We start from the raw sequence: 17735 nt of genomic DNA, 5'->3' as shown, positions 1-17735 counted from the left end.
TTGCTGTTTTTGCACTTAAAAAAACTAAAATAATAGCAACATTTCTTTAAAGCTAACATCATTTTTTAGTTTTTAACATTCCAAAATAGAAATTGTGTAATAATACAGGTCAAAAAACAAACAAAAACACCTTGCTGAATACCAAACAGGAACAAAAATTGAACCTCACAAACTTAGCTCCCTTGGAAAAGATCAATTCTATTGTCACATAACTATTTGTCTTTGTAATATAATTTAGTTAAAATTCAGTTTGGCTTTAGTCAAACTTGGAACCCTGTTGTAATTTAGAGTGACTTAAAGTCCTCTCTGATGCAGAATTAAAATAAAATGTTATAATGTAGGAAATTCTGTTTGTTGGAAGATGTCTTGCCCACTGAATGCAGCTATAAAATCTAGACAGAACAGAGTAGGCATTTGAGGACTCTGTAGTCAGATTCGGGGGGAAATGCCAGAATTTGAAGCACCGCTGAACTGGCAATGAGTTTCCTCTTTTTGATCCTCAGTTGCCTTAAACCTGTAAGTGGACCCCAGGTTGAAGACTGGGAAAGCTACAGGGGAAGCCCTCTAGCTCTGGCTCAAGAACAGGGAAAGATGACCCTCACATTGATGTGGAGGGGCGGGGTGGGGGGGTAACATCCATTGTTTTTTATCTTCTGTTCTCCATCCTCCTGCACCCCTCCCCTCAGGCAATCCTGCAGTGATGAGCCACAGTGGAAGTGGTGTAGTGAGTGCCTATTCAAGTTATCTTATGTATTCTATTCGCGTACATTAAAACCATATAAAATAATGCAATAATTTTTTTCTTTCAACAGTCCCAGTAGGGTGGGGTAAACCCCTGTTGAGTTTTTTCCTCCCTCTATCCTCCTGTGACTTGGCCCCAGATACATGAAAAATACACAGGAGAGAAGAGGAACTGAACCTCCAAGTTTTTTGGCCAGAGGGCTCAAAAGTGGGGGTTTATAAAGACTGGAAAGTATCAGAGAAATCACAAGAGAGGGAGGAGCTCAGGAGAACAGCCCATAGTTTCTGACCTCACCCCTGAACTGTGCAAGCATCAGTCTGATTCTAAATAGCATACCACATACTTGGGTACTGAGTATGGAATAGACCACTATCCAGATCTGAAACTGATAACTGGGTGGCGTACACCCAGGACAAATCTGAATAACATGGCAGAAACTTTGAAAACTGGATGACATTTTGGAACCACAGAAGCAGGTCAGTACTTCTGAATCAAACTGGGTGAGCTACATGCTAAAACAAACAGCAAAATAAATAAATACTATTATCTATTAGATTTAAATGAAATCTAGACATTTATAACATAATATTCAAAATGTCTGGGGCTTCCTAGGTGACACTAGTGGTAACTAGAGGTATGAAAGTTAAAGTGTTAGCTCCTCAGTCATGTCTGACTCATTGCAACCCCATGGACTGTAGAGTACCAGGCTCCTCTGTCCATGGAATTCTCCAGCCAAGAATACTGGAGTGGGTTGCCATTCCTTCTCCAGGCAATCTTCCCAGCCCAGGGATTGAACCTAGGTCTCCTGCATTACAGTCAGATTCTGTACCATCTGAGCCACTGGGGAAACCCAGTAGTGGTAAGAACATGCCTATTAATGCATAAGACAGATATGGATTCAATCCCTGAGTCAGGAAGATCCCCTGGAGGAGAGCATGACTACCCATTCCAGTATTCTTGCCTGGAGAATCCCAATGGACAGAGGAGCCTGGAAGGCTATAGTCCATAGGGTTGCAAAGAGTCAGACATGACTGAAGTAACTTAGCATGCATGCATACATTCAACATGTCTAGTGTTTAATCCAATGTTATTCAGCATATAAAGAACCAGGAAAATCTCCATTAGTATGAGAAAAGACAATCAACAAATGTCAAGGAAACACAAATGTTTAAATGATTGAAGATTGTTATAAAATGCTCCAAGAAGTAAAGGTGAATGCTCTTGAAGTGAATGGAAAGGTAGAAAATGTCAAGAAAGAAGAGATATAAACAGGAGCCTAATGAAAATACAAAAACCAAACTAAAAAATTCACAATTTATTCAACAGCAGAATACAGCTGATAAGGGAACAACTCACTGAACTTGAAGATAAATCCATTAAAATTCATCTAATCTGAAAAACAGAGGGAAAAAGATTTTTTTTTTAATGAACAGAACCTTAATGACCTGTGATGCAGTACCTAATTTATGTCATCATAATTCCAGAAGATTTTGAAAAAGAAATATTTGAAGAAATAATATACGGATATTTCCCAGATTTGACAAAAGACAAAGTGAGAAGTTCAGTGAAGCACAAACAGCAAGCTGAATCCAGAAACAAAGAACAAGGTTTATCCCAGAATGCAATGTTGGTTTAACAAACAAAAATCAATCATTATAATACAAAATATTAATACAAAAAATAACCACATGATCATCTCAATAGATGCAGAAAACATATTTGACAGAAACATTAAAAAAAATCAGGAACAGAAAAGATCTTCCTCAACCTAGGTAAAGCATTGACAAAAAAACCCACAGCTAACATCATACTTAATGGTGAAAGACTGAAACCTATCCATCCAGGATCCGAAACAAGACAAGGATATCTTCTTTTGTCACTTCTACTCAACATTACACTGGAAGTCCTAGCAAAGTGTTGATAAATTAGTTAAAAAGATATAGCATCTAGATTCACATGGAGGAAATAAACTTCATTTTCCAGTGTTTTGATCTTTCATGTATATAATCATAAGGATTACACACAAAAACATTAGACATAATAAGCAATTTCAGTAGAGTCACAGGATACAAGATCAATATACAAAAATCAATTGTATTTCTATTTGCTAACACTGAACAATCTAAAAAAATGAAATTAAGAAAACAATTTCCTTTACTGTTCAATAATATCAAAGGGAAACTATTTATATGAAGCATCTATAGTAGGTAAATCCATATAGACAGAGGTAGATTGGTGTTTGTCACATGGGAGGGGGATAGAGTGATAGCTAATGAGTATTTTTGGCGGGGGGAAGGTGAAGAAAATGTTCTAGAGTTAAATAGCTGTGGTGGTTTGCCGGGGGCCAGCGTGAGGAACTCCGCCCATGGCAAAGGTCATGAGGAAGGAAGCTTGGCATACGCAAAGGCGTGATCAAGCCTCAGGAAACACCCTGTTCCCGAGCATCTACCCCAAAACCAGAGTACTTTACGGGGGGCTCTCCCCCATAACCATTTCTCTCGGAGAAGGAGTTAACTTGCAGCTCCAAGTTAATAAAAATTCCTGGGCGTGACAAGAGTGTTTCAACTTACGAACTCTGAAGGTTCTCTGGCCTGCCTGATCAGGTTCGTCCGGCCGCATGTGGTTGTTTACAGCCTCCCAACTGTGAGAGGCACGGGATGTTTTAAAACTTTCTAAATACAGACTCATTTGAGAAGTTAGAAAATTATTAGTATAGTATAGTGGGTTGATTAGAAATTATATTGGTGAAGGGATTTTTCATTTGTCGTGCCAATAATTATTGCTAATTCCCTGCCCTGGATGTGACCAAGGGTGTCTCAGGTCAAACCTCTCTGCTAACAGACTAGCTTGTGTGACAACCTCTCAACCATAAACAGCGCAGAGAGTTTGGAGTATTAGCATAGGGCTTTTTTTCATTGATAAATCAATGATTGCCGCCAGACCTCCATATCCTTAGGCACCTGGGAATATATTAATCAATGTATTTGGAACATAGAAAAGGAAATACAGTAGTTTTTGATGTTGGCAATACTAGACTTTTTGAGTTAATGAATTTTCTCTTTTGTTATAGATCACTGTACTTTGTTATAAATCACTGTGTCCTTGCTATGTAAAAATGTACCTTTATCACTATCTTAAGACTAAATAGATCTTAAGGGGAACAGTGGTCAAGGGTTTACATTTGTTGAGTCAATATTTGCTGATAAGTCCCCATATTCCTTGCCGTTATAATGAATATAACTAGCATATAGGAGAAATAAGTATTAACCTTTAAGATTAATCATGTTAAACCTTAGGTTAAGTAAATTCCTTTCTTGATTGTAACTCACTACACCCTCACCCTATAGGAATGCAACTTTATTTGGAGGGTGGCGCCTGATTTGAAAAAAAAATAAGTTTTCTGGTTAACTGACCGGTATCAGAAAGGGCCATAAAATGTCAGCAGACCTCATGGCTAGAAGATGATGTAAAAACCCATAAGACCTTTGTATAATTTTATGTGAAGCACCTGATTGTGACAAGGGTCATGTCTGCTGACCCCCGCATGACTCTGTATTCATCCCTATGTATAACAAAAAGGTATATAAACAAACCTGAAAAATAAAGAAATCGGATCAGTTTCTGGAAAGACTGATTCCCCTGTGTTGTTTCTTTCTTGCTCCACACTTTCCTGGCTGAATTCCCATCTGAAATGTGGGTACTCACCAAGCCTGCTAATTCTGCCTGGGCTTCTGAGATCGGACCGGGGAGGCCTCAGTGCCTCCTCTCCTTCGGGAGAATGGAAAGACGCCTGTGGCCTATGTAGGTGGTGATTGGTATTCCATGTAAACCAGTTATTCAGCCTCTTTTTCTCCACTAATTTTCCTACTACACTATCCGTTTCTAATCTCTCTATATATCTGTAATTAAATAAGTTTTTTCCAGGGCGCCGATTCCGTCCCCACCTTCGAATTACCCTGGATCCACCGGGGCTGGACCCCTGCAGTGGTTGTACAACCTTGTGGCTATGGTAAAAATGAATGGATTGTATAATTTTAAAATGTGGATTTTTAGCATATGTAAATTATACCTCAATTTTTTATATATATCTCAATTTTTAAAAGAAAAAAAACACTTAGGAAAAGTTTAACAAAGTTATATATAATTATCTAGTTCTGTCTGCCTAAAGGACCTGGGAGCAGAGACATTTCAGTTGCAATCAGCATACCTAGCACCCAGATCTTGGTTTCTGAATACAAGGAACCAGGGCTCATGGGGGGAATGCTTGATTCCAGGGCAGGAGAAGGGAAAGTACAGACAAGTTGGAATATCTTGAAAGTAATAAAGTATGGAAGTCCTCAAGGAATAAAGGGAACATATCAAAAGGACACAGGAGCCAGATTGAAGGGCCTACCACTGGCTAACTCTAGGGCAATTTGAGTTTCAAAATAAGCAAGTAATGAATTATAATTCATTCAATGAAATTCACAAGCCCATACTGATGTCAAATAAGTGAATATGTAACTGGGGCATCTCAGGATCCTTAAATTAATCACACCTGCAAATTTCCTATTGCTATGTGAGGCACCATAGTCAGTGGCTTTAGGAATTAGGACATTAGCATCTTGGGGAGGGGGTATTATTCTTCCTACTATAATGCTCAACCTTCTATGAGCAGAAAGCAGGCTAAGATGACTACTCAGTTGCAAATACAGACCCTTAGCCATTCCAACATTGCCACCATAAGGGGACGTGTGATAAAGAGGAAGTCAGAGTGGAAAGAGAAAACTTAAACAATTGTGGTTAAAATACCTTTATTTTGCAAATTTTACAAATACATATAACAATAAGAAAATAATGTTGGGTTCTGCCACCCCTCAATCCTGAGGGTGTTAGGAAAGGATTTGTGCAAGTTAGGGGCCTTGAAGCTTAAGCTTCAAAAGCTTCATGGCAAATCTGCCTCTGGTAGCAATTAAGAAAATGGTACCCAGACCCAGACCACCTGCGTTCAGGTTACTGCTCTACACTTATCAGCTGTGTATGTTGATTGTGCTGCTGTCACAGGTTGGGTTCTCCAGAAGCAGATGCTGAGATGATGCTTGATATTGCTAGGGATCAGGGTCTGTGAAAGCACAGGAAAAGCAGGAAAGGGCAGAGGAAGAGGTCAAAGAAGCTTGACAAAGCTTCGGTCTATGTGTCAGGACGACTAGAGCCTGTCAGAGCTGTCTCATGTTGGCCTAAATAACTGGGCTTTTATTACCTCACCTTACTCAGTCACTGGACGACTATTAATGCCCTTAAAAAGTTTCACTGGTGGGATGCAGAGGGTGAGAGGGAGGTTAAAAAAAAGAAAGAAAGAAAAGGTTTCCACTGGATTTTCATAGCAAACAGCCCAAATTTCTTAGCATGACATGCAAAACCCCTTCACAATCTGACAGTCCCAGCCCCAAGGAATTTCTCATCATTTCTGCAACTCAACCTATTTTCCATCTTCAGATCTTGGTATAGGTAAGTACCTTCTCCAGGAAAGACCATCCCTCCCGTGCAGTAGAACAGGTGCTAAATATTGTTAAATGAATGAATGAGTGAATCAACATTCCCTGGGAAAGAGGGGGAAAGGGTAAGGAGTAGGATTAACAGTACTTTTGTTTGCTTAAATGACCATGGGTATGTAGTGCAGAGCAATGACCCAGGACCCCAGAAGTTTTGGTTGTATAGGTCCTAGATTTGTCACGCACTGACCCTAATGGCCTTCACCCTCTTCACCTCCGGTCAATGTTCTACTCATCCTTGGAAATAGTTCAGACGTCAGGTCCTGTGTGAAGTGTTCTCCTCCTCCCTGGTCTGTCACAGCTCTTTATTCACACCGCTGTTACCATTCCACAACGTTTACTCTCCTGATTTGTCCATCAGAATCCAGGAATGTTTCTGTATTTCCACCCCTTGATCCAGGGAGTGAATATTTTTGAATGACGTTGTACAGCCATAGACTGATGAATTAATTCCTCACCACACCCGTTGCCTTAATTTCCCCAAGTGCGAAATAGGCGCAGTGGAAATGCTTCCCCAGGGATGTGATTGGGGCAGGGCGGGGGACACTGAGGTTGCAGGCAGCCCACATGCAGTCCGAGGGGCAGGAAGGTGAGGGGTGGAGAGGGGGAGGAGGGGTTAGCGAGGAGTCGGGGGCGGGGCCCGGGGGCGGGCGGGGGCGGAGCGGCGAGAACGGGGCCCGGCGCGACGTTCGGAGAGGACGCGCGCGAGCGCCGGCGATGGGCCCCGCGGCGCGGCTGGCGGCGCTGTTGGCGGTGCTGGCGCTCCGGGCAGGGGACCCGGCCGAGGTCGCGGCTCGCGGGGACACGTTCTCGGCGCTGACCAGTGTGGCGCGCGCCCTGGCGCCCGAGCGCCGGCTGCTGGGACTGCTGCGGCGCTACCTGCGCGGGGAGGAGGCGCGGCTGCGGGACCTGACCAGGTGAGGGCACGGGGGGCGGGGTGTGAGCCCGAGAGACTGAGTCTCGGAGGACGGACGAGGCCCAGACTTTGTGCCGCCGAGTGGGGGGTAACAGGTTCGTGGTCACCCTGCTGGGACTTCGGACGCGGTGTCCACCCCGGAGACCAAGGTACCTTGGCCCAGTGTGACTCCCCAGAGCCATCGTCATCCTGAGGGGCACCCCGAGACACCGTGTCACACTGCGTAGCACCTCAGACTCCGTGCCTCGCACACACGCAGTGGCACCCCCATCCAGCCTCACGCCGCCGAGTTGGTCCGCTGTGGGGACGTGCGGTGGAGCGACTGTGGGGCGGAGTAGAGCTTCACAAGGTCAAGCAGTGTGGGCCCCCAGGTTCTCTGTTACAGAGACCCAGCGACCCTGAGAGAGTGAAACGGAGAGAATACGGTGACACTGTAGCCACACGTGTGTTGACCATGTGACCCAGGGAACTGATGTTTAGTATGGGGGGACATTCTGTGACTATGTATGAGATTTACATGTCATGGTGACTGGGGGGCACGACCCTATGGATATCATGCCAAGTAATTGTCCAGGTCTCAATAGGAATAACGCTTCAGGTTTATCAGTTCATTCAAGGGATATGTTTGAGTGTCTACTATGAACCAAGCACTGTTTGAGGCACTGGGGAGAGAATGGTGAACAAGAACCTACCCTGCCGTCTAAGAGCTTGGAGTCTGTAATATCATGATTGTTAATCTGAGATGTCTTTTCTCTACACACACATAAGAACTCTAAATACTATCACTGAGATGTATATGTGTATGGAAGTATTTGACAGCAGGAAAACAAAACCACTGGGCAAAACCATACTTGATGCTTGGAGATGCTGAGTGTAGCACACACTAATAGATGCTCAGCCAGTGTTGTTTTGCTATACAATCAACCAGGAAAACATCTACTTCTGCTTTATTGACTATGCCAAAGCCTTTGACTCTGTGGATCACAACAAACTGTGGAAAATTCTTAAAGAGATAGGAATACCAGACCACGTAACGTGCCTCCTGAGAAATCTGTATGCAGGTCAAGAAGCAACAGTTAGAACTGGACATGAAACAACAGACTGGTTGCAAATCAGGAAAGGAGTACACCAAGGCTGTATATTGTCACCCTGCTTGTTTAACTTATATGCAGAGTACATCATGAGAAATGCTGGACTGGATGAAGCAAAAGCTGAAATCAAGATTGCTGGGAGAAATATCAATAGGCAGATGACACCACACTTACAGCAGAAAGCGAAGAAGAACAAGCCTCTTGATGAAAGTGAAAGAGGAGAATGAAAAAGTTGACTTAAAACTCAACATTCAAAAACTAAGATCATGGCATTCGGTCCTATCACTTCATGGCAAATAAATGGGGATACGTTTCACTGGAAACAGTAAGAGACTTTATTTTTCTGGGCTCCAAAATCACTGCAGATGGTGACTGCAGCCATGAAATTATAAGATGCTTGCTCCTTGGAAGAAAAGTTATGACCAGCCTAGACAGCATATTAAAAAGCAGAAACATTCCTTTCCCAACAAAGGTCCGTCTAGTCAAAGCTATGGTTTTTCCAGTAGTCATGTATGGATGTGAGAGCTGAACTATAAAGAAAGTTGAGCGCTGAAGAATTGATGCTTTTGAACTGTGGTGTTGGAGAAGACTCTTGAGAGTCCCTTGGACTGCAAGGAGATCCAACCAGTCCATCCTAAAGGAAATCAGTCCTGAATATTCATTGGAAGGACTGATGCTGAAGCTGAAACTCCAATCCTTTGTCCACCTGATGCAAAGAATTGACTCATTTGAAAAGACCCTGATGCTGGGAAAGATTGAAGGCAGGAGGAGAAGGGGATGACAGAGGATGAGATGGTTGGATGGCATCACCGACTCAATGGACATGAGTTTGAGTAGGCTCGAGGAATTGGTGATGAACAGGGAGGCCTGGCGTGCTGCAGTCCATGGGGTCGAAAAGAGTTGACCATGACTGAGCGGCTGAACTGAAACTGAAAATACAATCAACAAACTCTACTGTAAGACTTGGAACACTGAGGCGCTGTAATCATGTATTGACTCTCTCAAACAATGAAAGATAAATGAGTGGATATAACACCATGGTATGAATATGTGCTGTGCACCTTCTCTTGGGAAACTGAGAAACTCACAAAGTGAGAAATGGGTATAACCATATAGTTACTTGAATATTTAATGCTATATTTATATCCTGTGACCCTCAGCTGAGCTGGGACAACAGAGGGTTATCTCACAGTTTGCTGCTTATAAAACTATGAGTGAGTGTATGTGGTAATACTGCTTCCAGGGCATATGGGAAGAAGGTGTGAGGGCCACGATGGCTATGTGGGAGAGCCCATGTAGAAGAGAGTCAGTGATTGTGAGGAAGTATGTGTGAGAGATCTTGTTTGTTACTCAACGGTAACTGAATGATGATATAATTTGGTACATGCTGTTAAGCATGTAGCTTGTATATAAGCAGTTGTATGCCTGTTTAAATTTACTGTTAGTTTGATCTCACAAGCTAAGATCCCACAAGGTGCATGGTGTGGCCAAAAATAGCATGGTAACACACACATACACACACACACTATATATAGTGTATATAAGTGTGTATTAATTATAATAATCTGCTGTGCTCAGTTGCTTAGTCGTGTCTGACTTTTTGCGGCCCGTGGACTATAGCCCGCCAGACTGCTCTGCCTATGGAATTTTCCAGGCAAGAATACTGGAGTGTGGTGCCATTTCCTACTCCAGGGGATCTTCCTGATTCAGGGATCGAACTCAAGTCTCCTGTGCATCTCCCAAATTAGCAGGCGGATTCTTTACCACTAGCGACACCTCGGAAACCCAATTATAACAATAAATGATAATTTTAATAATTCGTGTCACTCTTTGGAGTAGCATTGTTGCCTAGTATTCTGTGGACCCATATTTACAGAGTAAAATAATTTAATTTGGGGAATCCTTGATGGTCCAGTGGTTAGGACTCTGTACTTCCGCTGGTGGGAGCCAGGATTCAATCCCTGATAGGGAGAACTAAGATCCCACAAGCCACATGGTGTGACCAAAAAAAAAAAAAAATTCATTTTGTTCTTAATCTGTATTCATTGGAGTCCAAGTTCATTGGTGGAAATAGAGGAGACTTTTTCCTTTGGTTTGAGGTACCATCATGCTCCCTGCTACCCGTGTGCTTGTTCGCATTCTACTAATCTCTTTATTTGGGTGGCTCAGATTGAGATAAGGGTCAGAATCCTGATGCTAGGCTTAATAGGGAATAGAATCAGAAGAGCGAGCTAGAGATGTTGATCAGAGTGGCTGGCTAGAATTCCCCCTTCCAACATGCGTGCTGGTCTCCTTTACCATCTTCTCACCATTGTCATTGTCACAAATTTGTCACAGTGGGAGTCTTGCCACAAGCCTTATCTCATTTGATTCTCTCTCACACAGTGTTTTGAAATAGGTTTGTATTACTCTTTTAAGCAAATGAGAAATCATTGAAAAGTGTGAAAACTACAGTTTAAGTACCGTAATCCAAGATTATAAAATCTAGTAAGTAGCAAGGACTTCCCTGGTGGCTCAGTGGTGAAGAATCCACCTGCAATGCTGGAGACACCGGTTCGATCCCTGGGTTGGGAAGATCCCCTGGAGCAGGAAGTGGTAACCCACTCCAGTATTCTTGCCTGGGAAATCTCATGGTCAGAGGAACCTGGCAGGCTCCAGTCCATATGGTCACAAAGAGTCAGACATGACTTAATGACTAAACAGCAAAAAATAAGTAGCAAAGCTAGGACTAGGACATAGTTCCTTTGATTGTTTCTTTCTTTTTTTTATTTTTATTTTTATTTTTTTTTATTTTTTAAATTTTAAAATCTTTAATTCTTACATGCGTTCCCAAACATGAACCCCCCTCCCACCTCCCTCCCCATAACATCTTTCTGGGTCATCCCCATGCACCAGCCCCAAGCATGCTGCATCCTGCGTCAGACATAGACTGGTGATTCAATTCTTACATGATAGTATACATGTTAAAATGTCATTCTCCCAAATCATCCCACCCTCTCCCTCTCCCTCTGAGTCCAAAAGTCCGTTATACACATCTGTGTCTCTTTCCCTGTCTTGCATACAGGGTCGTCATTGCCATCTTCCTAAATTCCATATATATGTGTTAGTATACTGTATTGGTGTTTTTCTTTCTGGCTTACTTCACTCTGTATAATCGGCTCCAGTTTCATCCATCTCATCAGAACTGATTCAAATGAATTCTTTTTAACGGCTGAGTAATACTCCATTGTGTATATGTACCACAGCTTTCTTATCCATTCATCTGCTGATGGACATCTAGGTTGTTTCCATGTCCTGGCTATTATAAATGTGATTGTTTCTTTCTATCACGCTATAATGTCCCTGCTGCTTGCTTTGTATGATATGCCAGGATGCTGACCAAGCCCCATAGCTGTTGAGGTTAAATGGCAGCAGGAGTACATGGTGGTTAAGAGTCTGGATTCAGGATTGTAATGTTTGTTAGAGTGCTTGGCTCTGACCTTGGGCAAGTTCCTTTACCTCTTTAAGAATTAGTCTCCTAATCTGTAAAATGATGATAAAAATAGTACCTACCAACATGGTTTGTTGGAAGCATTAACTACCATATAAAGGAAAGTAGTAATTGCTCTACAAATGTTAATTCTTTATGATTGTTGTTTAAGACTTGCTGGTGAAGCTAGACACAACTTTTGGCTCTACACAGTAGCTAGGATTGTGAGAGCCCAGATAATAAAAAAGAATCAGAAAAATTCTAGAGTCTCTTTCCATATGACTTATGAACATTTAATTCCAGAAAGCTTAGTTTGATAACTTAGAGACTGTCTGTTCTCTAGTCACTGCTCTAAAACCTGGTGAAATATTTGCTTTTTAAAACAAGAATTCTGGCAGTTCCTGCTCATTTTCCTATACTTGCAATCTGGTGATCTAATGTAACTTGAGATGTTATTTCTAAGAGGCCTAAGTTGATATTCTTTGAATTTCTAGTTAGAAATTAAATATTTTTTGATATTGAAACTATACTCCCTACCCCAAATTAATGAATAAAAATTACACTAGTTACAATATATATAGCTATGTACTAATATAATATTGTGTATACTCATCATATAATATTTAGATAGTTAACCCCTAGCTTCTTTTGTTGTTGCAGTTTTTAAAAAGTACCAAGATTTAGAAAGTAGTATCATCAGCGATGACTTCTGTGCTAGGAATTAAGCATTCAGAATGTCTCAGAAGAACTGAGACAAAGCCATTTCTGAATTCCAAAGGAAAAACATAGTGAATTAAAACAGCCCATGTATTGTGGTTGGGTAACCTGTCCCAGGCTATGTTTAATGCAGGGATTGGGTTGCAGCTTTTATGTGCAGATTCTTGAAGGAAAGGATCCGATTTTCCACTCTCAGCAGCATTTGTTAAAGCAAAAAAGCTGTTTAGGAAACCCTGAAGTTTGAATTCAGCGTTCAGTAACTTGATCTCTAAAAACCAGCTATTGGCTTAGAGGCTGGGCACAGGGCCAACGTTTGGATTCCAAACCAGCCTCAGATATTGATTGATAGGTTTTTTCTTTTTTCTTTGTGTGACAGAAAGATGACGTACATGAACATTGAACTGAATTATGTTCTTCAGTAGAGATCAAACCTCTGTCCTAAATAAATTGACACCGTAACACAAAGTGGGATGTGAAGAGAACAAGGAGATGGTACCTTTGATTTTCACCCCTCTGTCATGCTTCCTTTGCCCCTCAGTTTCCTCTGAGGCTTGTTATATTGGGTTGGCCAAAAAGTTCATTTAGGTTTTTCAGTCAAGATGTTATTTTTTGGCCAACCCGATACATTAGGTCTCAAGCACCAGATGAGGAGTTTGTTTATTCGGTTGTGGAAAAGGTGATGGAAAGAAAGAACAGAATGGTTGGCCGAGAGCATCCTTAGAGATCTTCTAGACTAGACCAGGTTTACCGTTTTGTAGGAGAGGAAACTGAGGGATAGCTAGAGGCTGGGTCAGGATACCTCTCACGTCTCCTCCCAGCTCCTCTCCATGCAACTGTCTTGTAAAATCCCTGCCACTCAGCCTCAGTGGTCCCTGGACACTTACCCTTCAGTCTGAACTCAAGCCTGAGTCTCTGCTTGTATTTTCGTCTAGCAGTGGAATATCTTTCACTAAGTAGTTCCATATGGAGCTGAAGCAGAAAATAATGGGTATTAAAAAAAAGTCCCACACCCTGGAGGCTGGTTTAGTTTTAAAACCCTTGAGTAGGTTTAATTTTAAAACCCCCCTGTCTTGGGGATCAGAGATATCCTGGGACTTAACAGGTTTCCTGTTTCCTCCCTGGGGCACCCAGGAGCAGACTATTTTTCTTAGTTTATGCTTGAATTGAATATTTGGCTCACTAGAAGCATCTCTACCCAAAGCAACTATTCTGTTTCAGGCTGTGTTTATAGTTGAGGCCTCACCCTTGAGAAATCCTTAACTCAGACTGTTTCAAGGGATTGAAGTCCTGCACCTTCCCCCCACCCCATCGCTCCCTCTATTCCTCACTTCCATCCTTTCCCACTCACTGAAGTCCTCCACTCTGGCCAGAAAATTCTTCTATTCTCACATACTCTTCATACATTCAGTTTGCACCACAGACACCTTTTCTTTTATTTCTATTGTTATTATTATATTATTTTTGAAAATAATGTTTAAAACAAAGGGAAAAAGTCTTAGAGAGCAGAACTAGAACTCTTAAGTCTGCCTTACTGTAACTAATAAGTTTCAATAATATAAATCCTAGTAGGGAATTAGAAATGGGATAACCATAGTATGCCAGGAAAGTAAACAGTTATCTCTTAATTGTATGAACACACTTAAAGGACATTGAGGAGGAGAGAAATTGATGAAAAAGATGATCACTTCTGGCCCCTACATTTCTGCCCCTTTACTGCAAATGTTGGTAAACCAGAAAGGTTGGAAGCGTGCTGAATAACCCACCTGTTCATTCCCCATTACAGTCTTAACCAGTTTCTGTATGATTTGCTTCCTAAATCTCTCTCTTGAAACCATTCCATTCTCTGCCCCCACTGTCACTGTTTTGGTTCAGACTGTCCTATCTCTTGCTTACAGCTTTGAAATGGCCTCCTAACTGGTCTTTCTGCTCTGGTAGTAACCCTGCCACTTCTAATCCCTTCTCCTCACCCTCTCACAGATTTATATATGTAACATATCATAGTCCATCCCACTCTCACTTAAAACTTTTTGCTACTCCTAATTGCACTCAGGGAAGAACCCAGATTTCTCAGCAAGGTCTATGAGTTACTCCTTGCTTCTCCAGTCTAGTCTCCCCATCCTCCTAATACACTGCGTGCTCCAGCAATACTCAACAGTTTGTAATTTCCCTACTGCTTCTCTCTGTGCTTTTACACATGTTGAACTGTCTCTGCCTTCCTGGAAGGAGACCTCCTTCTCCCTCCCTCATTATTTGCTTTTACCCATCAGGTCTCAGTTTATTATCTCCTCTGTGATACCTACTGTGATCTTCTCTGGCAGATCTGTGTACTTTCCTCCAAGCTTTGTTCTTAAATCTGGGGTTGCATCTGTAATGTAATTATCTGTAATCTCAAATGTTTTGAGATCAAGGTTTTTGTCTTATTCAAAATTTTGTGTCTAGCTCATAGAAGAATATATTTCATTCATTGTTTCATAGAAATGTATATTGAACTTAGGAAAAGGGTGATAAGAGGAAATTCCCTGGTGGTCCAATGGTTAAAACTCAGTGGTACTTTCACTGATGTGGCCCAGGTTCAGTTTCTGGTTCAGGAACTAAGATCCTACACATTGCACAATGTGGCCAAAAAAAGTGATGAGAAATCAGCTATTTTCTTGTTCATGAAATTCTTGATCATTGGACCCTGTCTTGCCTTTTTATCCCCAGCTTCCAGCATGGAGTTTGACTTCTAGCAAGTGACTTACTGAATGATTAAATATATGTCAAGCCTCTGCGCCTTTGGATACATTGGTCCCTGTTGGCTCAAAAAACCCACTCTCCTCCCTTCTTTGTTCTGACTCCATGGGAAACAGTATGGCAAAATCAGTCAAGAACCCCAGCTTCAGAGTCAGCCAGGCTTCAGTTCATTCCTGGCTTTGTTGTTTTCCAGCAGCATAGCCTTGTCCTCAGTTTCCTCTTCTGTAAAATGTGCATGATAATATCTATTCTGAGCATTTGGGGCAGGGGGAATTAAATGAGACAATATGTTTAAAACACTTAATAGGATGCCTGGTAATGGTAAGGGCTCAGTAAGTAGTAGCTACGCAAAGAGTCGGACACGACTGAGCGACTGAACTGAACTGAACTGATCAATATTTTAACCAGTCCTTCCAAACTCCGATTAGGTGCCGTATCCTCTGTAAAGTCCTCCCTTACACCTTCTAACTCCCACCTGGGTCAGGTGCCCTGCTTACAGATTGCCAAAGCATTTCATAGCATTATATGCTCTCTTCTCTCATAGCACATACCACAGTTATCGTTATTAATTCAACAATGTTTTTTAAGCTTCTATCAGGTTCTAAGTTTTGATTATAGAATAATGAGAGAAAAAAAGATTTTCTTATTTGTAACCTCCTAGAGAGCTCCACCCTCTCTTGCCTTTGGGTCTCGAGCATCTAGCATGATGCCTGACATATAGTGATTGACCAATGGAGACTGACTTGAATGAACAAGTGAGTGGACCTGCTTTTGTTGTGTTGATAGTTTTCATCCTCTTTGTTCATGTTGCTTAGAATATTGCGTGAGTCTCAAGGGGTTCAGCATTTCATTTTTAGCTGCTCTAACTGTGCCTTCACTTGGTAGAGCGCTTGTATCAGTGGGTGAGGTCATTCTACTCCTCTCTTTCAGATTCTATCACAAGGTGCTATCTTTACATGAAGATTCAGCAACCCCTGTGTCTAACCCTCTGCTTGCATTTACTCTCATCAAACGCCTACAGTCTGACTGGAAGAATGTGGTACATAGTCTGGAGGCCAGTGAGAACATCCGAGGTAATGAGGAGGAGGGCTGGAGGGTAAGAGAAGATTCTATCTCCTGACTCAGTGGAAAGGAGAGAGATTCTGATGGGATGTGATGAAGGATAATGAAGTGGGTAGGTATTACTTGATCTCCTTAGCTCTGTTGCAAAGAACTAGGTTCTTTTGTTAATATGTTCATGCAATTATAATTATAAAGCAATTTGGTATCCATTATCTCATTTTAAAAAATAGTTTTTTGGCTAAACTGCATGGCATGTGGGATCTTAGTTCCCTGACTAGGGAGTGAACCCATGTCCCCTGAAGTGGAAGCATGGAGTCTAACCACTAGACTGCCAGGGAGGTGCCTCCATTATCTCATTTGATCTTCAGTCCTGTGAAGAACTATAGGTTATATCATCCCATTTACATATGTGTAAAAGTGATGTTGTCTATTAATTTCTGTTTTATTAAGTTGCCACTACAGTGTTATCTGTAGTAAGATCACTTTCCTAATTTACTCTACTTTGTACTTGAAAGGCTTCCCCTGGGGCTCAGCTAGTAAAGAATCTGCCTGCAATGCCGGAGACCTGGGTTCAATCTCAGGGTTGGGAAGATCCACTGGAGAAGGGAAAGGCTAACCCACTCCAGTATTCTGGCCTGGAGAATTCCATGGACTGTATAGTCCATGGGGTCTCAAAGAATCGAACACGACTGAGCAACTTTCATTTTCATAATTGAAGAAGTTTGTTGACTTTGGGGAAGTTAAGAAGAAAAGTTTTCCCCTCAAAAGGCAAGACTCCTGGAGACAGAATGGAACAACATGATAAAGATGCTTAGTTTTTACTCTGAAATGTTTATTCCTCATTCAGAAGATTTTATTACCCTGGGAACAAAATCAGATAAAACATTATCTTTGCTCATGAAAATATTACAAGCTTAGTGATTATAGTAATTAAGGTGATGATGCCTCGCTGCATCAAATGCTCACTGCCTGTTTTCTGAGTGATGGATTGACACTTTCGTGACCTCCACAGCTCTCAAGGATGGTTATGAGAGGGTGGAGCAGGACCTGCCAGCCTTTGAGGACCTCGAGGGAGCAGCAAGGGCCCTGATGCGGCTGCAGGACGTGTACATGCTCAATGTGAAGGGACTTGCCCGAGGCGTCTTCCAGAGAGTCACAGGCTCTGCTGTCACTGACTTGTATAGTCCCAGGCGACTTTTCTCCCTCACCGGGGATGACTGCTTCCAAGTTGGCAAGGTAATGGTATTCAGAGAGAGGGCAGATTGCTCAGCTCTCTTTCTTTCTAGGGGATAAATCACTCTACTCTGATTGCTGTTATTAATACATATTTCTAATCCTGCCAGCAAAATTGGAAAGTGGGCATTATCTCTATTTTCAGATGAGATGAAGAAACTGAGGTTCAGAGAGGGTAAATGACTTGCCTAAGGTTACACAAGTTTAAGTAGAACTAAATTTTGAACCTATGTCTTTTAAC

At 41.9% G+C, this 17735-nt stretch overlaps 1 protein-coding gene across 6 annotated transcripts in view; it reads left to right on the top strand.

Annotated features, from left to right (window-relative positions):
- Positions 1–17735, top strand: part of P4HA3 (prolyl 4-hydroxylase subunit alpha 3) — a 77887-nt gene that overhangs the window by 15695 nt on the left and 44457 nt on the right. For 3 of the 6 annotated variants that reach the window (XM_042232757.2, XM_060400017.1, XM_027979531.2), the window contains exons 1-3: positions 6968–7190; positions 16130–16272; positions 17274–17497. In XM_042232757.2, coding sequence (XP_042088691.1) covers positions 6991–7190; positions 16130–16272; positions 17274–17497 — 567 coding nt within the window. In that variant the 5' untranslated portion in view covers positions 6968–6990. Of the gene's footprint in view, positions 1–6967; positions 7191–16129; positions 16374–17273; positions 17498–17735 lie in introns of those variants that run through there. The other 3 variants (XM_027979532.3, XM_060400018.1, XM_060400016.1) reach the window with 2 other exon arrangements.

Source organism: Ovis aries, chromosome 15 (assembly GCF_016772045.2).
Source record: "Ovis aries strain OAR_USU_Benz2616 breed Rambouillet chromosome 15, ARS-UI_Ramb_v3.0, whole genome shotgun sequence".
Lineage (NCBI taxonomy): Eukaryota > Metazoa > Chordata > Mammalia > Artiodactyla > Bovidae > Ovis > Ovis aries.
The sequence above is the reverse complement of the archived record's forward strand: the minus strand, read 5'-3'. Positions and strand labels throughout refer to the sequence as shown.